Raw genomic sequence first — 27,721 nt, forward strand, 5'->3', positions numbered from 1 at the left:
TCCACAGAGATTTCCAGTGTGACAGCCCAGGCGGCAGAGCCGAGGGTGAGTGGCTGGCATTCTATTGGAGTCCTTGGGATGGGGGCAAAAAGGAGTCTTTGCCCACTATAGGACCTTCTGGTCCTCCCCTTAAGATTGATCTGAAGTGGTCGTCTCATCCAGCTAATGGGCCTCTCTGACGCAGGATGTAGCATGGGGTCAGTTGTCCATTGGAGCCATGGTGGCTGGGACCCACAGGCGGATTGGGGCAGGGCTGGAGCCAGGAGGATGAGATGGTGGGGAGGCCCAGGGGCTTCTCTGGCGTGGGAAGCTCTGAGGATGCTCAGTGTGGGATCTCCTGCTATTCTTCCCTGGCAGGTCCTGGTCCCGGCTTCTCGCACCCTCATGTCAGCCCCGGCCCCGCCCGGCGGCCCGCGGAGGACAAGGTCAGGATGCGTGTGAAGCCCCAGGGCCTGGTGGTGACTTCCAGTGCCGTGTGCAGCTCTCCTGACTACCTCCGGGAGCCCAAGTACTACCCCAGCGGTCCCCCCACCCCCCGGCCCTTACTTCCTACCAGGCCTCCTGCCAGCCCACCTGACAAGGCCTTCTCCACCCACACCTTCTCTGAGAATCCACGCCCACCCCCACGTCGGGATCCCAGTACCCGGCGCCCACCAGTCCTTGCCAAAGGAGACGACCCACTACCCCCTCGGGCAGCCCGGCCCATCTCCCAGGCCCGCTGCCCCACACCGGCCGGAGACGGTAACAACTCCCGTTGCCACTGGGACAACGGCCGTGTGAACCTGCGCCCGGTGGTACAGCTGATTGACATCATGAAGGACCTGACTCGGCTCTCGCAGGACCTGCAGCACAGTGGTGTGCATCTGGACTGCGGCGGGCTGCGGCTCAGCCGGCCCCCGGCCCCTCCACCCGGGGACCTGCAGTACAGCTTCTTCTCCTCACCCAGTCTGGCCAACAGCATCCGCAGTCCCGAGGAGCGCACCACCCCTCACACCAAGTCAGAGCGACCCGGCCACCCCCTCTATGAGCCCGAGCCCGAACCTAGAGACAGTCCTCAGCCTGGTCAAGGCCATAGTCCTGGAGCTGCAGCTGCAGCCACTGGTCTGCCCCCAGAGTCCGAGCCGGATGGCCCTGATTACTCTGAACTCGCTGACGCTGACATCCTCAGTGAGCTGGCCTCCCTTACTTGCCCCGAGGCCCAACTGCTGGAGGCCCAGGCCCTTGAGCCACCATCGCCAGAGCCGGAGCCTCAGCTTCTGGACCCCCAGCCCCGCTTCCTGGACCCGCAGGCACTGGAGCCACTTGGGGAAGCTTTGGAGCTGCCCCCGCTGCAGCCTCTTGCTGATCCTCTGGGGCTGCCGAGCCTGGCGCTGCAGGCCCTGGATACTCTTCCTGACTCCCTAGAATCCCAGCTACTTGATCCCCAGGCACTGGACCCCTTGCCTAAGTTGCTGGATGTCCCTGGGCGCCGTCTGGAGCCCCAGCAGCCACTGGGCCATTGCGCATTGGCTGAGCCCTTGCGTCTGGACTTGTGCTCACCCCATGGCCCTCCTGGGCCCGAGGGCCACCCCAAGTACGCCTTGCGGCGCACCGATAGGCCAAAGATTCTGTGTCGCCGGCGAAAAGCTGGCAGGGGTCGTAAGGCAGATGCTGGACCTGAGGGCCGCCTGCTGCCCCTGCCTATGTCTACAGGGCTGGCGGCGGCCCTCGCTGAGCCCCCACCGCCGCCGCCTCCACCACCTGCGGCCCTGCCAGGCCCAGTCCCAGAGCTGGAGCCAGAGTCCTCCCAGACCCCAGGAGCCCCTACCCGCAAGAGTAAATGCCGGGGTGTTCGGCGCATGGTGGTGAAAATGGCCAAAATCCCTGTCTCGTTGGGGCGGCGGAACAAGACCACCTACAAAGTGTCATCCTTGAGCAGCAGCCTGAGCGTAGAGGGCAAGGAGCTGGGCCTGCGCGTGTCAGCAGAGCCCACGCCTCTGCTGAAGATGAAGAACAACGGGCGGAACGTGGTAGTGGTCTTCCCACCGGGTGAGATGCCCATCATCCTTAAACGGAAGCGCGGTCGCCCGCCTAAGAACCTGCTGCTGGGTCCTGGCAAGCCCAAGGAGCCAACAGTGGTGGCAGCCGAGGCGGCCACCGTGGCAGCGGCCACCCTGGCCATACCAGAAGTGAAGAAACGACGGCGGCGGAAGCAAAAGCTGGCCTCTCCCCAGCCGTCCTACGCAGCTGACGCCAATGACAGTAAGGCCGAGTACTCGGACGTCCTCGCCAAGCTGGCCTTCTTGAACCGCCAGAGCCAGTGCGCTGGGCGGTGCTCCCCACCCCGCTGCTGGACCCCCAGCGAGCCCGAGTCTGTACACCAGGCCCCGGACACCCAGAGCATCTCCCAGTTCCTGCATCGCGTTCAGGGTTTCCGACGGCGTGGGGGCAAAACGGGTGGTTTTGGGGGCCGGGGTGGGGGTCATGCAGCCAAGGCAGCCCGATGCTCCTTCAGTGACTTCTTTGAGGGCATTGGCAAGAAAAAGAAGGTGGTACCTGTGGCAGCTCCTGGGGTCGGGGGTCCCGGCCTCACTGAGTTGGGGCACCCCCGGAAACGGGGCCGAGGGGAGGTAGATGCCATGACTGGCAAGCCTAAGCGCAAGAGGAGGTCTCGGAAGAATGGGACTCTGTTTCCAGACCAGGTGCCCAGCGGCCCTGGCTTTGGAGAGGCAGGCGCTGAGTGGGCTGGGGACAAAGGTGGTGGCTGGGCCCCTCACCATGGGCACCCAGGCGGGCAAGCTGGCCGAAACTGTGGGTTCCAGGGGGCCGAGGCCCGGGCGTTTGCCTCCACCGGGCTGGAGAGTGGGGCTTCGGGCCGAGGCAGCTACTACAGCCCGGGCGCACCCTCGGGCCAGACGGAGCTCAGCCAGGAGCGCCAAAACCTCTTCACCGGCTACTTTCGCTCACTGCTGGATTCGGATGACTCCTCTGACCTCTTGGACTTTGCCCTCTCAGCCTCTCGCCCAGAGTCCCGGAAGGCATCAGGCACCTATGCAGGGCCTCCCTCCAGTGCCCTGCCTGCCCAACGGGGTCTGGCCACCTTTCCCAGCCGGGGAGCCAAGGCCAGCCCAGTGGCGGTGGGCAGCAGTGGGGGTGGGGCAGACCCCACCTTCCAGCCTGTTCTTTCCAGTCGTCAGACCTTCCCTCCAGGACGGGCCACGAGCTACGGGATAACTCCAGCCACTTCAGACTGTCGGGCGGCTGAGGCCTTCCCCAAGTTGGCACCCCCGCCTTCAGCTGTGGCCCGCTCTCCCACCACCCACCCCCCTGCCAACACCTACCCTCCCCAGTACAGTGGCTACGGGACTGGACAAAGTGTGTTCGCCCCAGCTAAGCCCTTTTCGGGTCAGGACTGTGCTAACAGCAAGGACTGCAGCTTTGCCTATGGCAGTGGCAACAGCCTTCCCGCCTCTCCCAGCAGTGCCCACAGTGCTGGCTATGCCCCCCCTCCTGCTGGGGGCCCCTGCCTGCCACCTGGCAAGGCCTCTTTCTTCAACAGCTCGGAAGGTACCCCCTTCTCTGGGTCAGCCCCCACACCCCTGCGCTGTGATAGTCGTGCCAGCACCGTCTCCCCTGGTGGCTACATGGTGCCTAAGGGCACCACGGCTTCTGCCACCTCCGCAGCCTCTGCCGCCTCCTCCTCCTCCTCCTCCTCCTTTCAGCCCTCGCCCGAGACCTGTCGGCAGTTTGCGGGGGCTTCTCAGTGGCCTTTCCGGCAGGGCTACGGAGGCCTGGACTGGGCCTCTGAGGCCTTTAGTCAGCTCTACAATCCCAGTTTTGACTGCCACGTCAGCGAGCCCAACGTGATCCTGGACATCTCCAACTACACGCCGCAGAAGGTGAAGCAGCAGACCACCGTGTCCGAGACCTTCTCCGAGTCGTCCTCTGACAGCACCCAGTTCAATCAGCCTGTCGGAGGCGGCGGTTTTCGGCGTGCCAACAGCGAGGCCTCCAGTAGCGAGGGCCAGTCCAGCCTGTCCAGCCTGGAGAAACTGATGATGGACTGGAACGAGGCCTCCTCCGCCCCCGGCTACAACTGGAACCAGAGTGTCCTCTTCCAGAGCAGCTCCAAGCCCGGCCGTGGACGGCGGAAGAAGGTGGACCTGTTTGAAGCCTCACATCTGGGCTTCTCCACATCTGCCTCGGCCACTGCCTCGGGCTACCCATCCAAAAGGAGCACCGGGCCCCGGCAACCACGGGGTGGTCGTGGGGGTGGGGCTTGCTCAGCCAAGAAGGAGAGAGGTGGTGCAGCAGCCAAAGCCAAATTCATCCCCAAGCCACAGCCGGTCAATCCGCTGTTTCAGGACAGCCCGGACCTTGGCCTCGATTACTACAGCGGAGACAGCAGCATGTCTCCGCTGCCTTCCCAGTCCAGGGCCTTCGGTGTGGGGGAGAGAGATCCCTGTGACTTCATGGGACCCTACTCCATGAACCCATCCACACCTTCCGACGGCACTTTCGGGCAAGGCTTCCACTGCGACTCACCCAGCCTGGGTGCCCCCGAGCTCGACGGCAAGCATTTCCCACCACTGGCCCACCCACCCACGGTGTTCGATGCCGGCCTGCAGAAGGCTTACTCGCCCACCTGCTCACCCACACTAGGCTTCAAGGAAGAGCTCCGGCCACCACCCTCGAAGCTGACTGCCTGTGAGCCCCTCAAGCACGGGCTCCAGGGGGCCAGCCTGGGCCACACAGCTGCAGCCCAGGCCCACCTGAGCTGCCGGGACCTGCCACTGGGCCAGCCCCACTATGATTCCCCCAGCTGCAAGGGCACAGCTTATTGGTACCCACCAGGCTCTGCTGCCCGTAGCCCACCCTATGAAGGCAAGGTGGGATCGGGGCTGCTGGCTGACTTCCTGGGCAGGACGGAGGCCGCGTGCCTCAGCGCCCCTCACCTGGCTAGCCCACCGGCCACGCCCAAGGCAGACAAGGAGTCACTGGAGATGGCCCGGCCACCGGGTCCACCCCGTGGCCCTGCTGCAGCCGCTGCTGGCTATGGCTGCCCACTCCTTAGTGACTTGACCCTGTCCCCTGTGCCGAGGGACTCGCTGCTGCCCCTGCAGGACACTGCCTACAGGTATCCAGGCTTTATGCCACAGGCACATCCTGGCCTGGGTGGGGGCCCCAAGAGCAGCTTCCTGGGGCCCATGGCGGAACCTCACCCTGAGGACACGTTCACCGTCACCTCCCTGTAGTGCCGACTGAAGTGCCGACTGGACCGTGAGGTTTTGTTCCTGGGTGAGTCTGGGATTGGGGTGGAGTGGGCAGAGGCCTGGGCAGTGGGCAAAATTGAGGATGTTAATACGTGGACAGGAAGAAGAGGCACAAAGAGATGAGCAGGACTCATCTGTCGTCATCTGTAGGATTCAAGGACAAAGTAGGGGACCTGGCAGCAGGGAAGAGAGACTCAGGATTATGAGTTGTACAGTCCTGGGGCTGAAATGGAGCTTGGGTGGGAGCCCAGCAGGACATTTGGAGATACTGATCATTGGAATGGTGGGGAAAACATGGACTAGATAGGACCTCCCAGCTTGGTTCATGGAACAAATATTTCCCTCTTGCATGCTAAGCCTTGGGCAAGAAATTCTCACCACTTGATCTTTCACAAGGGAAGGAAGGGAGAAGAAGTAGGTCTGTCATGCACACAGGGCTAATCCAGAGTTCCAGGTCCACTCTTGGTGTAACTCATATGTACTCAGTCTTCAAGTGTTTTTGCAGAATGACCCGGAGACCTACTTGTCTCCTCCAGTATCTTCAAAAGCTATTTTTCAATATCTTTGGCCTCAGGTAGGCTCAGTATGATCAGGGGATTCACACAGGGACCAACTGTCCCTGGCAACCTGCCACCAATAACTCTGTCTCAGGTAGGGTGTTTTGACCCTACAGTCAGTCCTTTTCCTCATACTAAAGACCAGTTAAATCTTGGAAGGTGGTGGGTGTCTGGTGCTAAGTGTCTCAGACCTATGATCCTGGCTACTCAGGAGGCTGAGACCTGGAAGATGACAACTTGAAAATGGCAGTTTCCGCCCAGGCTGAAAATTCTTGGTCTCTAATTAACCAGCAAAAAGCTGAAGGTAAAAGTATGGCTCAAGCACTAGCCTTGAGCAAAAAAGCCAAGGGAGAATTCAAAGGTTCTGAGTTCAAGCCCCAGCACACGCACATGTATGTGTATACCTGTATACCAAGAAAAGATTTTGCATCTTAGAAAAAAAAAATATAAGCCTGGGAGCGGGTATGATGGCTCATGCCTATAATCCTAGCTACTCAGGTTGCTGAGATCGGAGGATCAAGGTTCAAAGCCAGCTAGGAGCACAAAAGGACCTAAGACTCTTATCTCCAGTTAACCTATAGAAAATGGGAAGTGGGGCTTGGCTTGAGGATAGATCGGTAGCCTTGAGCTGTAGAGCTCAGGGACAATGCCCAGACTAAGTACAAGCCCCATGACCCACCAAAAAAAAAAAAGGCCAGGAGTTTGGCCTAATGTTAGAGTACTTGCCTAGAATGCACCAAAACCCAGGTTTGATTCCTCAGTACCGCATACATAGAAAAAGCCAGAAGTAGTGCTGTAGCTCAAGTGGTAGGGCTCTAGCCTTGAGGAAAAAAACAAACAAAAAACAAGGATTATGCTTAGTCCCTGAGTTCAAGCCCACGACTGGCAAAAAACAAAACAAAACAAAAAAACATTGGTTTGGGCTAAGAGTTTGGCCTAGTGGTAGAGTTCCTGCCTAGCATGCACAAAGACCTGGGTTCGATTCCTCATTACCACAAACATAGAAAAAAGCTGGAAGTGGTGCTGAGGCTCAAGTGGTAGAGCTCCAGTTTTGAGAAAGCCCAAGGACAGTGCTTAGGCCCTGAGTTCAAGCCCTGGAACTGGCCCCCCCCCAAAAAAAATGTTCAAAAGGAATAAGGTTAAAGAAATGGTATTTTGCAGCACAACCTGTTTCAAAATAGTTGTGTTTTTAGACAACAAATACCTGTCACAAACGTAGTAACAGCCAGTGAGTGAATTCGATTTGGGGACACATGTGAGACCCTCACCCTTTGTCTCTGCTGCTCCAAAGCCTCCAGGGAGTTTCTTTTCCTGGGGATGGATGCGCTGCCCTCCTGGAAAGCCCCAGCTCTGCTCTGAGGAGGCCATTCAAGGCCAGAGTGGCTCTGGGTCCTGAAGTTCAGTCAGAGGGAACTTACCACCCATTCTCTGCTAGACTCCAGCTGCCCTGGTGCCTGAGGGTGACAAAGAGAAGCAGTAGGGAGCCAGAGGCCAGTGGGGGAGACCAGTCTCCAGTGGGCCACGAGCTTGCTATATGCTCTTAGTCAAGCTCTTGCCCCACTCTTGCCTCCATTTCCCCATCTGTTCCAGGAAATTGACCTCAATCATCTCTTAGGCTTACCATTCTGCCTGGCAGAGACAATGGATCCAACTCCCCCCTCCCTTCCTTTTTTCTTGGCAGCAGATTTTCCTTCCTAATGCAGCCAGGCCAAGATTAAAATGGCCTTCCATTCCCCATCTCTCACTGTAAGCGGCAGAGCCACAGATCTGAAGCAGGTCTGAGAGAAGCTGCTTAGGGTTTAAAATGTCAAACTCTTGCTCCTTCTCACTGGAGGGAAGAAAGATGTCTCATGGATAATCCAGAAATGTGAATAATCCAAAAACTGTTCCTCCCAGGCTTTGGGTGAGGGAAGAAAAAAAAAAAAAAGACGGACGGGTGTGGGGGCTGGGTGTTTGGGCAGGTCACAGCTCAGTGCAGTGCATAATGGAACCACCCAGTGAGGCCTGCACACAGGAGGAACTGGGATGCCATCCAGCCCCACATTCTGGCCTGCTCCCCGCCCAGGGCTGCGAGTTAACAGCACTGTCCTCAAGCCAATGCATGCAGTTGTTCCAGAGACATCTGCACAGCACCCTCTGCGTGCCAGTCAGTGGGGCACCAGAGTGAACACCACAGGTGAGGCACTTGGTCCTCAGGCAGCTTTTGGTTAGAGGGAAAGACAGTAAGCAGAACGATACAGAGCATTTGGTAGTCACTGCCATGGGAAGGGCAGTATGAGGAAAAAGGAAGCCAGGGGATTATGAGAACCTGCAACAGACTGCCCAGACCTTGTGGCTGCAGCCCAAAGAACAAGAAGGCTACATGCTGCACTCGTCGTGGGCAGAGGGACCATCAGTGTGTGCAGCCTTGAGGCAGGCAGAAAAGGGCTCCGTCCTAAGAAAATAATAGGAAGACACTAAAATGAAATGAAGGCAAGGCAGACAGGGTGTTGCAAGGAGTTTGAATTATTCAAATCAAGGCACACGGGGAACCACTGAAGAGAAGGTTCTTGGCTGGAGTGTGGGGCTCAGTGGTTCAGACAGGCAGAGATATTGACCAGGAGCGCTCTTCCCTGCTTCAGCTAAGATGGCACACCAGCTACCTTCGCTAGTGCCAGGATGGCAGTGAGAAAGTGTGGGGGATTAGGGAGGAGAGTAGTGAGGAAGAATTAATAGAGGGAGTCACACTGTCAACAAAGGGCTTAAGCAGAGAAGACAATGACACGCTCACTCGCCAACAGGCAGTGAGCAGTTTTGACACTGGGCACTAGGGAAACAATAATTCAGCTTACCCATGACTCTTGAGCCTCGCCCTGCTCATTGAATGCCAGGTGCTGGGGAAACAAAGCAGATATGGTCCCTGTCCTCAAATTCAGCATCTACCCAAGGAAGCTAAAAAGCAAGTACACAAAGAACCTAGAAACAAAAAGCCAGGCTGGTGGCTTATGCCTGTAATCCTAGCTACTCAGGAGGCTAAGATCTGAGAATCTTAGTTCAAAGTCAGCCCAGACTGAAAAGTTCCCCTGAGATTCCCATTGAGAGGTTAATCGCCAATTAACCACTCAAAAATAGGAAGTGGTGCCATGGCTCCAGTGGTAGAGTGCTTGCCTAGCATGCATGAAGGTCCAGGTTTGATTCCTCGGTACCACATACATAGAAAAAACCAGAAGTGTTACTGTGGCTCAAGCAGTAGAGCTCTAGTCTTGAGAAAGCCCAAGGACAGTGCTCAGGCTCTGAGCCCAAGCCCAGGACTGGCCAAAAAAAAAAAAAAAGGAGCTCAGAGTCATTGCCCAAGCTCTGAGTTCAAGTCCCATGACCACCAACAAAAGAAAGGCCATGGGAGGTGCCAGTGGCTCACATATGTAATCCTAGTTACTTGGGAGGCTAAGATCTGAGGATTTCAGTTCTAAGCCAGCTTGGACAGGAAAGTCTGTGAGACTCTTTTCTCGAGCTACCCACCAAAAAGGCAGAAGTGGAGCTATGGCTCAGAGTGGAAAAGTTAAGTGCCTAACCCCTGAGTTCATACTCCAATACTGGCAAAAAAAAAAAAAAATAGAAGCACACAGGGAAGGAAGTGCTTCCTGGGAGGACTGCGGCAGGCTGTGAGTGTCATCCCTCTGGCTACTTAGTAAAAAAAGGGACATAGATTTGGCCTGGGCCCTTTGCCCCTTTGTGCACCATTTCCCACAGCAGCCCCCCACAGAAAGGTTAAGAAAGGAGGAGACAAACCCTGCCTGGAGGATCTGTAGTTAGCAAATGGTGGAGCCAGATTTGGAATGAATGCACTTCTATCTTGGGGCCTGCCACATGGCTGCTCCTTTGCTCTCCACTCCACTCCTGGCTTCCCAGTCTGCAAACTGACAGACAAGTTAGATAGTGTGCGTCTGTGGAAGAAACTGCACTTGAAGTTGACCTTGAAGAACGGGCGAGCTTTGGCAACAGAGAAGGGCACTTCGGGCAGGTCACCTGGCAGTGCCAGTATAGGATGAAAGGTCAAGAGACTAGGGAATGTTGGGCATGGCTGGGTTGAGAGCTGTGACTGACAGGAAAGAGACAGGAGACTTGTCACGGTAGATAGGCTTTGGACCCACACAGACATTTCCCCCCGCCGCCCAGGGCTTGAACTCGGGGTCTGAACACTGTCCTTGGGCTTTCTCAGGGCTAATGCTCTCCCATTTGAGCCCCAACACCATTTCCAGCCTTTTCTATGTATGTGGTACCGGGGAATTGAATCCAGGTCCTCATGCATGCTAGGCAAGCACTCTTGCCACTAGGACAAACTCCTGGCTCCCCACAGACATTTTCTCTTCCCTTACATGAAAACAAAGCAAGGGGCCCAGAGTGTGGCCTACTGGTAAGAGTGCTTGCCTAGCATGCACAAAGCCCTGGGTTCGATTCCTCAGTACCACATACACAGGAAACGCTGGAAGTGGTGTTGTGGCTCAAGTAGTAAAGCGATAGCTTTGAGAAAGCCCAAGGACAGTGCTCAGGCCCTGAATTCAAGTGCCAGGATGGCCAAAAAAAATAAAAGCAAGGCAGACTGACTGGACTGGGACCTTATAGGCTAAAGATCAGTGATACCAGACCCTTGGAGTGGGGATGAGAAGTAGGAAGGGCCTGTTAGGTATTTGAGAATCTCTGGTGCCTCTCTCCCCTCCCTACTCCCTCCTGCTCAGGCCTGGAACTGAGGCCACGAGAAATGTCACAGGTCCTCCAAGGTTACACCAGCTGGGCTCTAACCAGAGCAGGAGGCAGTTTCCAAGGCCACCCTCCAGCCAGGGTCAGCAGGCATGCTCAAGCATGGGCCAGGCCTGGCTGCTCAGAGCCCTGTCTCTGTCTTGAATCCTTGAGAGGTCACTTGATCTTGCCTCTGGCTCTGAATGAGAAGCCTCACGTCATGGCTCAACCAGTCCTTCCCTGCCTCTTCTGGACTCCTGTTCTTCTCCCTGCTATGAGGCCATCCTCCCTCTAATCCTATCTCTTGCTCTTCTCACAGCTGTGTATAGATAGGCTGGGTCTTGTTCTGTGTACCCTGTTTCCTGGAAATACCATCTCCATGAACATGCCCTCTCTTGCTTCTCTCCTAGCACCCTGCAACCCAGAGCAGAACCCCCAAACTGAAGGACAATGGCTAAAAGCCTACCGGTAGTCACAGACAGGCCAATGTGCACAATGTGGTTCCATCCCTTATCCCCCAGGTGACCTAGTAGTGAGTCACTCCGCTCTGCATCTCGGGTAGGAATTAAGAGATTACATGTGAAGGAAGCACGTAGCAGGGTCCTGGCTCCCAGCAAGCTTGCAGTCAGTGTGTGGAAGATGGGGGTGGATGGTGGATGAAGAACCCCACAGAACCTGTGTGTGCCTCCCACACCTCTCAAGCTTCTGGGCCTTCACTCAGGCCAGATCTAGTCCTCCACCTTCTGTTGCCTGCTGCCCTCCAACAACGACCTTGTTTTTCATGGGCATAGGGTCTTTGAAGGCAAGTTTTGAAATGCCCCATACCCCCGAGTGCCTTGCTTCAGACACTGCCTTCCCAGGACCTCTTGGGAAGGAGGTCCTAGGGATAAGGTAAGCCCCACCCCAAAGTACCCAAAGCCTAGTGAACTATAAGACCAAGACTCCAAAATGATCTTGGAGCCAGGGTGGTGGCTCTCACCTGTAATCCTAGCTACTTGGAAGCTGAGATCTGAGGATCAAGGTTCAAAGCCAGTCCAGGCACTAAAGGACCTGAGACTCTTATCTCCAATTAACCTCTAGAAAATGGGAAATGGGGCTTGGCTCAAAGGTAGGGTGGTAGTCTTGAGCTGAAGAGCTCAGGGACAGCTCCCGGGCCCAAGGGTAGGGTGGTAACCTTGAGCTGAAGAGGTCAGGGACAGTGCCCAGGCTGAGTTCAAGCCCCATGACCCACCAAAAAAAAAAAGGGACCTCGGTCAGCCAGAAACCTTGCCCACATTTATTCTTACCAGTCCTCTCTCCCAATATAAATAATTGGAAAACTCTTAGGAACTTTGTAAGATGTCCCCATCTTCCCCCAGGGCACTTTGCCTGCTGTTTTCTCATTATAACCCTTGCAGCAATACTGCCCTGCGTCTGGGCCTAGAGGGTGGGGGGAGTGGGGGAATCTATTCAGCACATGGGAACTGCACCCTGCTCTGGGCTAAGCAGTGTCCTGCTCAGCGGATGGGCAAGGCCCTGCCCTGGGGGACTTGCAGTCTATGAACAGGGATTCATTAAAAACTTCCACTCTCCTGAGCCACCTGAGTGGGGCAGACAGCAAGGTCTTCCTGGAGACCAGAAACAGGTCCTGGCTTCAGAGCCTCCCCCGCTGGAGTCCATTCTCCCCACCATGGCTGCCAAAGTGCTTATTGTTCAGTATTTTTAGACGCATGGTGTCTGGAGCCCCTAAAATATTTATTGGATGAATTGATTAAAGCACATCTGCTCCTGCAACTCCATGCTTCACACCTTTTGATTGCATCCTTCCTCTCCAGCCTCCTTCCTGCAAAGTACAGGCCTGTCTTGGAAGGTACTCAGGGCTCATATGCTGTCCTCTCTTGCAGCCTTGCCTTCCTTGCCCGACAAGAGAATGTAGTGAGGAGGGTACTACCGAAGGGGTCTTTCCTGAGGGTTCCCTGTTGCTTTCACTCTTCCCTGGCCTGCCTTATCCTCTCCTATCCACTGTGGTCTTCCCACCTGCCAATTTCTATCATCACTGACTTCTCCTCCAAGGCACAATTGTCTCTGGCCCTGTGTGCATGGTGACAGCCCTTCTTGGGAATGTGCTCACTGGCCAGCAACCCCTTTGGGCCACTTACTCATCTCTTCTACCATCTCCCCACCCCGGTGTCTCATTATGCCTGGGACAGGTCAGGGAATGGATCTGTCTTCTAACTTGAGTCAAAGATGAGCAGGGAGAATGAGAGAATCATGAGAGAGGGAGGTGTGGAAAGTGGGCAAGGGTCATGTAAGTAAGCTGGTACAGACCATCAGCTTTTAGAAGCCCATTTACAGGACTGTTCTAGACTGGTCCAGTCTTTACATAGAGGACACCCCTAAGTGGAAGAGTGGGAAAATTGTGTGTGTATGGGGGAGGTAGTTATAATAGGAATATGATGCTGTGGGGTGTGGCAGACACAAATGTTCACACAAGGTTTGAGGTATCCATGGATGTGAACTCTGGGGTGTCACTAGCATTTTAGGTCTCCAGCAGCAGATAAAGCATGGGAAGTGACTGGCAGAACCAGAGATTAAAGAGTGCCTCTGACCAGTAGTAGACACCGATTTTTAAAAACTAAGGAGAGAACCCCCACACCCTGCCCCCCTCCCCAGTTGGGAACCTCCTTGTGAGACGTCATAGGTGCCATGCCCACCCTACCCGATGTTATTTCTGCCAGTCAAGTGTGGTCTGAGCTCTGAAATGGTATCTCTGCATTTAGGTGGCTCAGGCTTGACAGCCTGGAAATACCTGGAGGCTCTTCGGGCAGCTGTGGTCCTTGGAGAGCCATCTTGGCTCCTGAAGATCCCCCTTATTACCTGTTTGAGCCCTCTTTTTTTTTTTTCCCCCCCCTGGTTCTGGCGCTTGGGCCTGGGTGTTGTCCCTGGGCTTCTTTTGCTCAAGGCTTACACTTTACCACTTGAGCAACATTGCCACTTCCGGCTTTCATGAGTAGTTTATTGGCGATAAGAGTCTCACAGAGTTTCCTGCCGGGCTGGCTTCGAACCACAATCCTCAGATCTCAGCCTCCTGAGTAGCTAGGATTACAGATGTAAGTCACCAGAGCCTGATTGAAGCCCAGAGAAGGAAGGGCCTTGTTCTAGGTCATCCAGCGAATTAATCTCATTTTTATACACTTTGCTTTCTGCTCCTATTTGTCATGAAACTCCCTCCCTTCTTGAGGCAGAAAGTAGTAGAGGTTTAATCTTATCATGTGCCCTGACAGTGAGCAGGAATTCATGTTTGCTGATTGCTTAAGTAAATGTGCAAGTTTAGCCTTTTTTTTTTTTTTTTTTTTCTTTGCCAGTCCTGGGCTTTTAGGCTCAGGGCCTGAGCTTTGTCCTTGGGTTTTCTAAAGGCTAGAGCTCTACCACTTGAGCTACAGTACCACTTCTGGCATTTTTCTATGTATGTGGTACAGAGGAATCGAATCCCAGTCACCGTACATGCTAGGCAAACACTCTACCACTAGGCCAAACTCCCAGCCCCAAGTTTAGCCTTCTTTTAGGGAGAGACCAGCTCTCAGGGGATATCCCCTGAGAGCCCTTTGAATCTCAACTCAGCTACCTTGTAGCACCTCCCAAGCCTACTCCCACTACCAGGCAAGAGGCACTGACAGCTATGGCACCTCAGATTTGAACACTTTAGACCTGAGGACTTGGTGGACTGTGGCTCTGAAGTTCCTTGCAGAGTTCCTAAAAGGTTAAGTCTTAGGAACAGTGGTTGGTGTTCTGGGGCCAGGTGCATGCTGGGATTGAGAGTACAGAGGTACCACCTGCAGGCCTGTGCCCTGGAGAGAATGACAAGTACACCGGTAGCTATGGTAACAGGGTGCTCTAAGGAGGCATCCTGGAGGTGCACAAGAGCTGAGCTGGACCTTGACATGCTGACCTGCCTCTAATCAGTCTTGGCTCTGTCATCCAGTCCATGCATTTGAGACACCACTGAGCATTCAACGGTGAACCAAGAGCCATGGGACCTTCTGCCAAGATTGTGCTAGGTGCTCCCTCGCCTGGTTCTTCCTCATCTCCCTGCATAAAGTACCTTATCTTAGGTCTTTGCATGAGCCTCTCAAAGGCAGGACCAAAACTGTCCTGTGTCTCCTGCCTGTGTCTAGTGCCTGGCACCCTAGCGTTTGGCTCTCTAGCATGAACAGTTGAGTCTAGTGGGATGTGAGTTGTATGCAGCCTTAGCCTTCTCCCTTTTCCCTTCCCTACCCCCATCATCTCTCAGATTCTGCCAGAGTCTGTGGCTGGCCAAGTCCTGAAAGCTGGGAGGGCGCTGGGAGGAGGAAGGTGAGACACACTGGGCGGCTTAGCAGAGGGTGAGAAAGCCTCCTGCTGCCTGGCCGCGGGCACCGCAGGAAGGTTCTGGCAGAAGCCGCCTGCTGGGCTGAGATCACCATGGAGACCTGGCTTGGTAGAGGGTCACTGGCAGTGGCTGAGGGCTGGTGGGGGTGGGAGAGGCAGGGATTTGTGCAGAACCTCTCTTCCTGCCCCAGGCCCTTGGGGGGAAAGCTGAGGTTCATCGTGGTTGATGTGCAGAGTGTTTGGAACAGCCCACCGTAAATCTCCCCTCTCGCTAGTTACCCAGCTTGGCCACTGTCCTTCACCTGCGATAAATAAAGTTAGCTTCGAGATAGAGGCCTTGGCCCCACCCCCGAGCTGTACCCCAGAGAACATACTCCTGCCCCCAATCTCTGCAAGTGGTCCTGCTTGTCACCTCACTGCACAGACCAGGAGCTACTTTTTGCTTCCCTCCCCGGTTGCCACCTCACAGGCACTGCTGACCCTGTCTGCCATGGACCCTGCCAGTGTGACAGTGGCTACCAATGCCTAATCCAGTTAGCGGGATTGGGTGTTCCTTGCCCTTCAGGAGTCCGCCTGATCCCCTAACTCTTGGGGGTGTCCTGGCAAGTCCAGCCTTGGGACAAAAGTCGTCCCCGGGGCTGACTGCCCAGCAGACAGCAGCTGCGGCTGAGCAGAATGTCAATGTGGCCATTGGAAGGGAAGCCAAGAAAGTACAGGGGAGGAGAGAGGCCGGCAGGGAGGACGGAGGGCTCACAGAAGAGGCTTAAGATGTACTTTTAGCACCCCCATCCCTGTCCCTAATCCTGAGGAAGTGGCACATGCTGGGGGCGGGAGAGGCAGGCAGACTGAGAAATTACCAAGCTGACCCCGTTCTGGGCAGCTCGGTCCTTCCTCCTGGTTCAAAGCTGTGAATCTAGAGGGTCTAGCCTGGCTGGGGCTGTGGATAGGGAGGTTTGCTCTCCCAAACGTGATTGGGGCTGCCTAAGAAGAAGATGCAACTCGGAGTGGACCTGGGGAGCGTCTGAGCTTCTGGAAGGCAGCGTTCCACCAAACACAGATGGCAGCCTGCTGGGCACTTTTCTTCATTCAGACAGACTTCCTCAGCACCTCTCTCTCTAAGGAACAGAATGGGATAGGTAGGGCTAGGAAAAGGGTTAGATTTAGAGAACATGGAAGCACTGGTTCACAGCTGTGCTGTGCTGAGTCTGTCCTCCCGGTAGTGTTCCTCACAACAGCCTAGGTGGGGAAAATAATTACTAAATGAACTCGTTGTGACATTAGGAAACTGAGATTTGGAGAGCCCTAACTGGCCCCAGGAAAATAATAGCAAGTGGTACTATGTTTATTATGCATTTGTGTTCAGCCTTCCTCTGCCTTAAGATACTGAATCCTGCCAACAGATCTCTGGGGGTGGTTGTAATACCCACCCCGCTTAGTGTTTTGTTTTGTTGTGACTTGTTTTGTTGAGACAGAGCCTTGCTTTGTCATCCAGACTGACCTAAAACTGGATATTCTCCTGCCTCACACTCCTGAGTGCCACCATTCCCAACTCTAGTTACCCCCTTTTTACTGATAACTGGAGGCTCGCAGAAGCCCAACTCACCCCCGCTGTCTCAGAGCTCTTAAATGGTAGTGCTTGCATTTGAACTCGGCTGTACCCTAACTCCAAGAGCCCAAGCTCTTTACAAACCTACTGCCTGTAGGTTTGTACACCTCTCTCAGCCCAGCTATCACCTCTAATGTGGGATTATGCATGCTTGTATTACAGAGAGAAATTGAATTCAGATGGCCACACATAATCCCAAAGTCATGTGGGAGCTAGATCTGGGGGAAGAAACAATGGGCTTGGCTTTTCCCAGAATGGTGGGAATGGAGGACTCAGTCTCCCTAGTCTAGAGGTTCCGTGTCTGCCTGCTACTGACGTCGCTGCCTCTTCTCTTGTGTTTCTTTGCAGCTTTCAGAAAACCAACGCCAAGACCCCTCCTAGTGTCCACAATGCCCTTTGGCAGGAAAGCCTGCCCTTTGCCTCCCACCCCAACCCCAACCCTCCCTGCCCATCTCCTCCACGCAGAAGCCGAAGGTGAGCCCTTTCTGCACAAAACCAGCAATTGTAAATACTTTTTAAAAATGTACAAAACTTAAAGACAAAAAAAAAAAACAACACACACACACACACAGTTTTAGAAAAAGACAAAAAAAAAAAAAAAAGAGCGAGAGAGAGTGCGTGTGCAAGAGGTTGCAAGCGGGGCCTCCAGGGGTCCAGAGGCCCTGCAAGTATGCACTGAGAAATTTATCTACAGGTCGTTTGACAAAAATGAACAATATCCTATTTATTGTATATACTGTTTTATTATAAATCGTGGATTGTATATTGCATTCTGTAAACCTGCTGTGGTCCCGTGGTGTGCAAATTCGCATGGTGGGGGGAGGGAGAAGAACCTCTTACGGGAGCTTTTTTTTTTCTTTTCCCTTATTTTTCACTCTTTTGGGTTTTCTCTTCTGTTGTTGTTGTTGCTTTCTGTTGGCAGGACACACCCAAAGATCCAAGTTTGTATTAAAAAGAAATGAAAAAAAGCAAAAAAAAAAAAAATTGTGTCTTGTGAAAGGGGGTGAGTGAGGGTGGGTGGAGTGGAAGGCACACAGCTGGGTTTTGTCACCAGCCACTGGTTCCCCAGAGGAATTGAAATACCTACATATGTTCCCTGCTACATCCAACATCTGCTTGGAATCTGGGGTCCCCTCTTCTCCTGCATTCTACTATAGGCCTTGAGCTCTCCTGCCTCTGACACCAACCCCCCCACTGCCACAACCCCCTTACCCTTACCACTGTTTTGGTCTCCAGGACTTTCCTGACCCCAATCCATGCATTCTTCCCTAAATGTGAAGAAAATTCTACCTCTTGATCTTCATTTTGCCCAAGGACTTGTGGGGAGAAACAGAGGAGAGACCAGATTCTCCCTGGGGAAAATCCCTCCATTATGCCTGGTCTTGCATTTCCTCTTCTAGACTCCCTCACTCCAGCCCTGGGCTCAGGACTCTGCCTTCATTTGTTCTATGTCTCTGGGCTGTTAGCCCCCACATTTCTTTCTTTGTTGTTATTTGTTTTGTTTTTGTTTTGCCAGTCCTGGGCTTGGGCTCAGGGCCTGAGCACTGTCCTTGGGTTTTCTCAAGGCTCGAGCTCTACCACTTGAGCCACAGTACCACTTCTGGCTTTTTTCTATGTATGTGGTACCAAGGAATCGAACCCAGGTCTTTGTGCATGCTAGGCAAACACTCTACCACTAGGTCAAACTCCTGGCCCAAGCCCCCACATTTCTTTTTCTTTTTCTTTTTTTTTCATTTCTTTTTTTAGGTGTGGGGGGAAGAGCTTGAACTCAAGACCTCTATGCTTGCTCAGTTGGCACTTTACTACTTGAGCCACACCAATAACTTAACTATCTTTTTGCTCTTTTGGTTGTTGTTGTTTGGGACTTGAACTCAAGTCCTAGACCCTGTACCTGACTTTTTTTTTTCTCTCATGGCTAATGCTCTATCATTTGAGCCACAGCTCTACTTCTGGCTTTTTCTTGTTCTTTTTCTTTTTGGTGGTTACTTGGAGATAAAAGTTTGACACAGGGGCGGGATATTTGGCCTAGTGGTGGAGTGCTTGTCTAGCATGCATGAAGACCTGGGTTCAATTCCTCAGTACCACATACATAGAAAAAGCCAGAAGTGGTGCTATGGCTCAAGTGGTAGAGCTCTAGCCTTGAGAAAACCCAAGGACAGTGCTCAGGCCCTGAGTTCAAGGCCCCAGACTGGCAACAACAAAACAGCAACAACAAGAAAACAAAGGTCTCACACAACACCAGGCATGGTGGCTCACACCTGTAATCCTGTCTACTCAGGAGGCTGAGATCTAAGAATCTCAGTTCAAAGCAGGCTAAAGTGAGTCTCTTATCTCCAATAATCACCAGAAAACCAGAAGTGGCACACTACACCAGGGTAGGGTGGTAGCCTTAAGCTGAAGAACTCAAGGACAACACCCAGGCCCAGAGTTCAAGTTTGACCAAAAAGAAAAAAAGTCACACATTTTCCTGCCCAAGCTGGCTTCAAACCTTGATCGTCAGATCTCAGCCTTATGAGTACCTAGGATTACAGACGTGAGCCACCAGTGCCAGGCCAGGCCCTCCATATTCCTACCCTGGTCTAGGCATACCTACCTAGAAAACATATATTCCATTCTGAGTCCAAAAACACTTCTGCAACTCTTCCCCCCCCCCCCGGACTGCTATGTGGCTCCCATTTGCCTCAGATCCTGGGCCGCCTCTGCCTCCAGGCCCCTTGTCTTAACACAGCAAGCACATCTGCTTCTGCGTAATCCAGGATCTGACCATGCCAGTTACCCCATTATTTCTCCACCTTTCTCTTTCTATCCTGAACCCCAATAATGGCCTAGAAGAACTGAACTGCTGTCCACTCTCTGACTTTGGGGGAGTTCTCAGTTATCCTCACCCAAACAATAGCCACTTTGATCTCCTGATCTTTAGACACAGTTTTCCCATGACCCATTTTATGTTAAACCTCTGGCTCTAGTGACTTCTCCCTCCTCACTGTTGCCCATAGAGACATCAAGAGACAGCTTCATGTGGCCTGGCCTCCCTGACCCCTCACCCCCACCCCCAAGCTAGGGCCAGGCCTTGGGGTAAACAAAGGAACCCTGGACTGAGGGGCTCCCCCCTTCCTGGGCCTTCCTGCTTATGAGTAGCTGGAGGATCCTATGTCATAGCCCCTAGTACTGCAGCCTTTGTGCAGATGCTCAGCCCCTTCTACTCCTCCCCAGGATTAAGACCTTTGCCTACCTTTCTTCTGCATACAGCCTGCAGCACTGGCAATCCCTGTGGAGCGGACATGGAGGTAGGAAGCAATAAAACCCTGAGGGCCAGAGAAGGGGGCTCTGCAGAAGAGAAAACTCTAAAAAAAAAAGCCAAGCCTAGGATGCTAGGCAGAAAAATGATAGGAAAGACAAGAACATGTGCCAGGCAAGGCCCAGAGATGGGAGAGGGTGGCAGGAGGTGGAAGTCACAGATCTGTCTGGAATCTACACTGCTTGTGTTCCTGGAGCGGGGAGGGCTTTTGGCAAGGTCAGTTGAACAGGGAGGGGGTTCAGAGAACATATCAGAGGAAGCTAAGATGGGTCAACCAAGAGAAACTGGTTTGCATCCCCAAGAATTGCCTGCAGGGAGAAAATGAATGTGTTCAGCAGTTACTGAGGAGACAGAAGAACCTGGGGTAGCTGGGGGGGGGGGGGGCGGGTGCTAAACTGGCTTCCAAGGAAATGAGGGGTCAGTCTGAAGGTGAGGCTTCCTGGGGGGCTGAGGAGATTAGGTAGTAGAAAAGATTGTGGCTCCAGCTTAAAAGAAGGTGAATAAAGGTAGTGAAGAGCTGAATGTCTGCAGCTCAGGAGCTGTGTGGAGAAGAGACTCAGGAGGAAAGTAGGAGTTTAGAGAGGTAACTGCAGCTCAGCAAGAGGGATCCTGAAAAACAAAGGCTCTTCATGCTCGCCATCTTGATTGACTTGGTGTCATTCCTGTAATGGGAATGTCCCTTTAGACTCCCTCGCAAGAATGGGAACATTAGGGCCAGGAGTTTGGCCTAGTGGTTAAAGTGCTTGCCTAGCATGCATGAAGACCGGGGTTCGATTCCTTGGTACCACATACATAGAAAAAAGCTAGAAGTGGTGCTGAGGCTCAAGTGGTAGAGCTCTAGCCTTGAGAAAGTCCAAGGACAGTGCTCAGGCCCTGAGCTCAAGCCCAGGACTGGCAAAAAAAAAAAAAAAAGAATGGGAACATTAATGAAGGTCTGGGCAAAACTCTGCACTTGCACTTCCCCAGATCCAAGTGGATGCTTACCTGCTTTCCATTTGCTTTCCTGATAATAATTAAAAGTTATTTTTCTAGGCCGGGAGTTTGGCCTAGTGGTAGAGTGCTTGCCTAGCATGCACGAAGACCTGGGTTCCATTCCTTGGTACCACATACTTAGAAAAAGCCAGAAATGGTGCTGAGGCTCAAGTGGTAGAGTTCTAGCCTTGAGAAAAATCCAAGGACAGTGCTCAGGCCCTGAGCTCAAGCCCAGGACTGGCAAAAAAAAGAAAGAAAGAAAAGAAAAGAAAGAAACACTTAGGCCAGGAGTTTTGGCCTAGTGGTAGAGTAGAGTGCTTGCCGAGCATGCATGAAAACCTGGGTTCAATTCCTTGGTACTACATACATAGAAAAAGCTGGAAATGGTGCAGTGGCTCAAGTGGTAGAGGGTTAGTCTTGAGAAAGCCAACAGTGCAGGTCCTGAGTCCAAGCCCCAGGAGTCAAAAAGGAAAAAACAAAAAAAAAAACCCTAATATCTGAAGATTGAAGCCAGCCCAATCAGGGGAAACCATGAGATTCTGATCTCCAATAAACTACCAAAAAGCTAGAAGTGGAGCTGTAGCCCAAGTGATAGAGCAAAAGACGTTTGGAGACAGTCCTCAGGCCTTGTTTTTAAGCCCCAGGACCGGTAACAAAAAACTCTGCTTATAAACTTTGGAAATTGTCCAGTGTCTCTGGCTCACACTTCTAACCTAGCTACTCAAGAGGCTGAGACCTCTGGATTGCAGTTCGAAATCAGCCTGGGCCAGGAAAGTCTGTGACACTCTCATCTCCCATCAACCACTGAAAAAGCTGGAAGTGCAGCTGTGGCTCAAGTGATAGGGTGATCAAAAAACATGGGCTGGGAGTTTGGCCTAGTGGTTGAGCACTTGCCTAGCATGCATGAAGACCCAGGTTCGATTCCTCAGTACCATATACATAGAAAAAAAAGCTGGAAGTGGTGCTGTGGCTCAAGTGGTAGAGCTCTAGCCTTGAGAAAGCCCAAGGACAGTGCTCAGACCCTGACTTCAAGCCATAAGACTGGCAAAAAAAAAAAAGCTTAGTAACAAAACCTTAGCCCGATGCTCAAGTCCCAGCACTGGCACCAAAATAAAATAATTGAAAACTGCTAGTAGCTGATGCTGGTATCTTAGCTACTCAGGAGGCTAAAATCTGGTAGATCATGGTTCAAAGCCATCCTAGACAACAACAACAACAAAAAAAGATCTTGAGACTCCATTTCTGATTAACCAGCAAAATGTCAGACTAGGACTAGAACAATGGCTCAAATGGGAAAGTGTCAGCGATAAGTGAAAAAGCAGATGGAGAGCTCAAGGCTTAAGTTGAAATCCCTCCTACCAGCACAATAATTAATTAATTAATTAATTAAAATAGGTAAATATGTAAAAATCCTAGTTATTTAAGGAGGTTGAGATTTGAGAATCTTGGTTTGGAGCCAACTCTGGCAGATAAATCTAAGAAATTCATCTCCAGATAACCAGTAAAACTGGAGGCTGTGGTATAGTGTGCCAGCCTTCAGTGAAAAAGGCAAGCATGAGCATTAGACCCAGAGTTCAAGCCACCATGCAGTCAAAAAAAGAAAGAAAAAAAGAATGACAAGTTAATGCATTGTATAGTAAATCAGTAATTATAGTAGAGCACTTTGTCTAGCATGCTTGAAGCCCTGTCCTTGGACTTTTCTCAAAGCTCACCATAGTACTACTTCTAGCTTTTTTTCTATGCATGTGGTACCGAGGTTTTGAACCTGGACCTTCATGCATGCTAGGCAAGCACTCAACCACTAGGCCAAACTTCTGGCCCCTACATCTTGCTTTTTTTAATTCAAGTTTCGATTCAGTGTTTTGGTGTGTGTGCCAGTGCCAGTACTGGGGCTTGAACTCAGGGCCTGTGCGCCTTGTGCATGTGAGCCATCTCACCTGCTTAAGAGACTCTTATCTCCAATTAACTTACTAGAAAACTGGAAGTGTCACTGTGGCTCAAAGTGGTAGAGTACTAGCCTTGAGCTGAAGAGCTCAGGGACAGTGCCCAGGCTCAGAGTTCAAGCCTCAGTACTATTATCATAATGATAGAAATACAATAATAGTAAAAATATTATACGGTATTTTCTTCGCATCAGATGTTTTTAACGATTTCCATACATACTAAACCACTGATTTTGTTCCTACAACAATGCCCGGAGGCTTCATTGTTAACCATTATTGTTCCCATTTTGCAGACAGGAAGCTCAAGTGCAGAGCAGTTACTTTACACAGACTTCTTAGTAAGTGCCAACACCAGGTTTTAAAGTCAGGTTCAGAATTGGTGTTTCACTGTACTGCTTTTGTATTTTGCTTTGCTTTTGTGTGGTATTGGGGCTTGAAATCAAGGCCTGGAAGCTCTTCCTGAGCTTTTTCATCCAGGACTGAGACTCTACCACTGAGCCATACTTCTATTTCGAACTGTTTGGTGGTACATTGGAGATAAAGAGTCTCAGACTTTCTAGCCGGGCACAGTGGCTCACACCTGTAATCCAAGCTACTCAAGAGGCTGAGATCTGAGGATCACAGTTCAAAGCCAGCCCAGGCACTGAAGTCCGTGAGACTCTTATTTCTAGTTAATTACCAGAAAACTGGAAGTAGTGCTTGGCTCCAGGGGTAGGGTGGTATCCTTGAGCTGAAGAGTTTAGGAACAGTGCCTAGACTCAGAGTTCAAGTCCTAGGACCAAAAAAAAAAAAAAAAAAAAAAAAAAAAAAAAAGTCTCAGACTTCCTTACTCAAACTGGTTTCCAACTGTGATGCTCAAATCTCAGACTCCTGAGTTGCTAGTATGACATGCATAAGCCGCAGACACCTAGACTCACTGGATTATTAAAATAAAATCTTAAGAACTGGGATGTCACAGCTCATTGGTAGAGCACCTGTCTATCTTGAACAAGGCCCTGCGTTCAATCCCTACCAGGAAAGAGAAACTGAGAACTGTCTCTATCAACTGATATCCCACTGATATCCCATCTCTGAGTTTTCCAGTCTATTCAAACAAGAGCCATAGTTAAGAGCCTTCCACTGCAGATGCCCAAACCCTACCCCAGATTTTGCTTTTCTCGTCTGGAGCAGGGTCTGGACACTGGGATTTTAAAAGGCTCTCACATGGTGCTAAATGAGCAGCCAAAGTCGAGCTTCTAATCTAGCTATTGTGCTGAGCATTTGCACACAAGCAGCCACCTGTGCACACACCCATATTTAATGTGTATGAACACTGGTATCCAGGAGTTTCTTTCATGCAGGGCCTGGAAGTTATTATGGCTTCTTGGGAGTGTCTGCTGCAGATGCTGAGTGAACCTCGATTCCACATGCATCCTGCCTGTTCCCCTGCAGGTTTCCAGACACCGGCCCAAGCACTACGGGGACCCGTGCACACACACAGGATGGCACTGGACGCCTGTGAGCATCCAGTCTGCTAGAACTGACACCTTTTGTGGTGTGCTTCTCTCTGCTGGGGGGTTGGAACCCTTGGAGAGTTGCTGAGGGATGAATGGCTGACTGGCAGAGCTGAGAAACACAAGTGGCTTGCCTGTGTGGCAGCCTGTGTGCTGGGCATTCTGGCCCTGTATACATGTGTGAGTGAGAGACAGAGGCTCAAGGTGGGTGTCTGGGTTGAAATGAGTATGGCCTGACTGTGTGGCATATATGTATGTCCAAGCCCAGGGCCTGTGAAAATGTGAACAGCCCAGAGAGGTGAAAGGCTGTAAGGAAGGCATAAGCCAAGAACACACAGATGCTACACACACACACACACACACACACACACACACACACACGCACACGCACACAGCAGCTGTGAGGAGGAAGCTAGGGTCCAGTCACATAGCTAGGACAGCTCTGCTTTGGGTTTGTGGGGGAGGCACAGCTGAGGCTGGAAGCTGGAGAGGGGGGAGAGGGAGGGAAGCTGGGGAGCCACATCCTTGATCTCTGTTCTGTTTCAGCAGTTCCGGACTCTGGGTTTCTGTGTGGCTCTGGGTGTCCCTCGCTGTAATGTCCGGATCTTGGCATCTGTTTCTCTTCTGGGTCTTGGGCTATGAAGTGGATCACATGACTCTGGGTCTCCACCTCTTCAGTCTCCTTGGCTCTGTATCCCCCTCTATGTCTCTGTCTCTTCCTCCATGTCTGCCTCTGCCCTTCCTTGTCCTTGCCAGGTGGGGGGAGGGGCCCATTACTCTGGGAGCAGGTGTGGGCTCACTCAGGCAGCAGGGAGTGAAGCCCAGGAGGGCAAAGAGCCAGCAGTCCCTGGACACAGCACACTCTAGGACACACACTTAAGGGCACCACGACACAAACACAGAGACATAACACACACGCGTAAAACTTCACACATTGCCACACCCAAAAGCATCTGAGGATGCCAAACTGATGGGGGAGGGGGTTGTGTGTGTTACATGTAGCTATTCACGGGGCATACACATGTGGACATGCTCATTACTGAGGCATGTACACACTCATCCAGACACACCCAGGTTATTCCTCTAGAGGAAAACCTAGAGCCCCAAACATGCATAGGGCCAGGGACAGACAGACACACACACACACACACACACACACACACACCCCAGGCATACACAGACACAAGAAACAGAGCAGATGCATGCACAAACTGGAACATGTGCACACAAAGGCACAGGTAGGGGACACTCGGTACCTCTGGGCAACCGCACTCGGACAACACATGCATTCAGGGATAAAGAGGCAAATGAGCTGAGGCAGGGCAGGCATAAGCCCTCAAGAGCCATCAAAGACAGAGAGGCATAAGGGGCTCTGGAGGCACCGCCCGCCCCTCCCGCGCTCCTGAACACCTGGGGACACGCCCATCGGTGGGAGGACGCGGGGCGGGGCCGGGGCTGGGGAGCACCTGGCGCCCAGGGCACGTCCGGGCTCCCGCGCAGCCCCGTGTGTGTGTGCGTGTGCCCGTACGTGTGCCCGTGCGTGTGCGCGCGCCGCCACCTGTGGGAGGCGAGGTGCGCACTGCGCCCGGGGCGGCCCCGGCCAGCAGGAGGGGGGCGGTTGCCATGGCGCACGGCGCGGGCCCGAATACTAATGGGCGGCCTCGCGCTGCCCCCACAGCTGCCCCCCCACCCCGTCGGTCGCTCTCCTCCCACTCCTTCCTGCGGCTCCCGCCGGTGCCCGGCCCGGCCCACGCGCCCCACGCAGAGCCTGAGCCCTCGAGTGGGCCTGGAGCTTCAGTCCCCTCCCGGGCGGCGGGCTGCGGGCAGGTTTGGCCCGGGCCCTGGGGGTGCTGAGGGGCCTGGACACTGGCACAGGGAGGGCCGGGCAGCTGGGCGCGCAGGTGCTGTCTTGGAAATGGGACGGCCATCCTGGGAGAGGGCGGGACAGGGAAAAAGAAAGGAGGACTTAGCCCCGCGTCGCCACAGGGCCCCCCAGTGCCCCCGCAAACACACTGCCCCCCCACCATGGGCTAGCAAGACCGCACACCGCCCCTGCTTCCCGCTGCTCTTCACACCCTCCACAGTGTAGCGGGTCCCTGATCTCTCAGGACCTGCAGCCCTGCAGTCCAGTCCTAATTGGGCAGGCTGAGGTGGACACACGGAGGCCATCGAGGACTGGGAGAGGAGGGAGTGGCGCAGGCAGGGTTAATGCTCCCCTACCTGGATCCCAGTCCCAGAGCTGCCCTAACCCCCCCCCCCCGCCCCCTCAGCCCCCGCTGTGTTAACTGGCGTGGAGGGGAAGGCCCTCTGGGGCGGGGGCAGCCAGCAGAAGGTCTGCAGGTAGAAGCGGTGGGAGGGGGGCTGAGTAGGGGGGAGCCAGGCGGTTGCCTAGCAACCCCACAGCTGTCTGTTGACCTAGAAGAAGCTGCGCTGTCTTGACACAGCTGGTGTTTACATGTAACCGAGGCTCTGGCTTAGCTCTTGCTTGGAGGAAAGCTGAGGCAGGGCCCTCATGGCAGCCTGGTCTTGGCCCTGCCTGTCGTGGACTCCATGCTTATCTGCCCTCTTTGATTCGGCTCCCATCTCAAGTCCAACAGAGAAAAAGAGACACAGAGAGAGAAACAGAGAGAGAGAGACAGAGATCTCAGGACTAGAGGCTTTGGGGCCCTACAAAGTTGCTGTGCACGTGTGCATGTCTGCACATGCGCACACACGCCTGAGGCCTGCAGCAGAATGGTGAGAGCCTAAGAAAAGGAGAAAGGGACCCAGATGCCAAGGCACGCAGATAATACTAACATGGATCATAGACCCCAGATAAAGGTATAGAGATGCCCTCAGACAGAATGACATTCAAACCCCACAGAAACACAGTCATCAAATGAAAAAAAACAAAACACAGACACACAAATAGAGCCACAGATACCTAATGCACAAGACAAATGGGCACTGACTAGCCAACATACTAAAACTCACTGGCATCAACAAGAGCACCCTGCATTAATTTCAGCTCCTCTCACATGCACACCCTCATTTCTGCTACTGTTTTCAGGTCTGAATGACAAGCAGAAACCCTCATAGATCCATGTGCACACTAGAACCAGAAGAACACATGACCTACCTGTCTTTTACCCATTTCACAGTGCCCAGGGCAGGCAATGGCAGATACTACTAGCACAGGGCAGACACACCCAGGACCTAATATGGGAAGAAGTGCAGCTCTCTCTGAAGGACCACGGGCCCTGACACATCCCACCCTCACATGTGCCAGCCTAGGGTGTGGTGTGGGCAAGAGCTGAGATTCCTCCTTGCATATAGGTTCTGAGTAGCAGCAGACCTGCCTTAGGGTCAGAGGAGCAGGGCCCCATTAGCCCAAGAAATAGTTTGGCCTGCACTCCCCAAGCCACAACCTTAAGGAGACAGCACCAGCAATCTCTGTGGGAATCCCCTATCTGAACGGAAACACAGCTCTGACCTCTGGATCCCAGGGACTGACAAGACACCATCCTGCCTTGGGGTCCCTCCCTCTGATGGAAGCCA

General features: G+C 53.1%; 1 protein-coding gene across 1 annotated transcript; it reads left to right on the forward strand.

Moving 5' to 3' along the window:
• Positions 1-362: 362 nt before the first annotated feature.
• Ahdc1 (AT-hook DNA binding motif containing 1) lies at positions 363-17,033 on the forward strand. Its single transcript, XM_090335467.1, has 2 exons — positions 363-5,277; positions 16,827-17,033. Exon 1 carries the CDS (start codon positions 432-434, stop codon positions 5,232-5,234), a length of 4,803 nt encoding a protein of 1,600 aa, XP_090191593.1. The 5' UTR covers positions 363-431; the 3' UTR covers positions 5,235-5,277; positions 16,827-17,033.
• The last annotated feature ends 10,688 nt before the right edge of the window (positions 17,034-27,721 follow it).

This window comes from Megascapheus bottae, chromosome 6, assembly GCF_031878675.1.
Source record: "Megascapheus bottae isolate mThoBot1 chromosome 6, mThoBot2.hap1, whole genome shotgun sequence".
NCBI lineage: Eukaryota > Metazoa > Chordata > Mammalia > Rodentia > Geomyidae > Megascapheus > Megascapheus bottae.

Coding starts and splice junctions, on each gene's coding strand:
- Ahdc1 (XM_090335467.1), top strand. CDS start 432: ATGCGTGTGAAGCCCCAGGGCCTGGTGGTGACTTCCAGTGCCGTGTGC.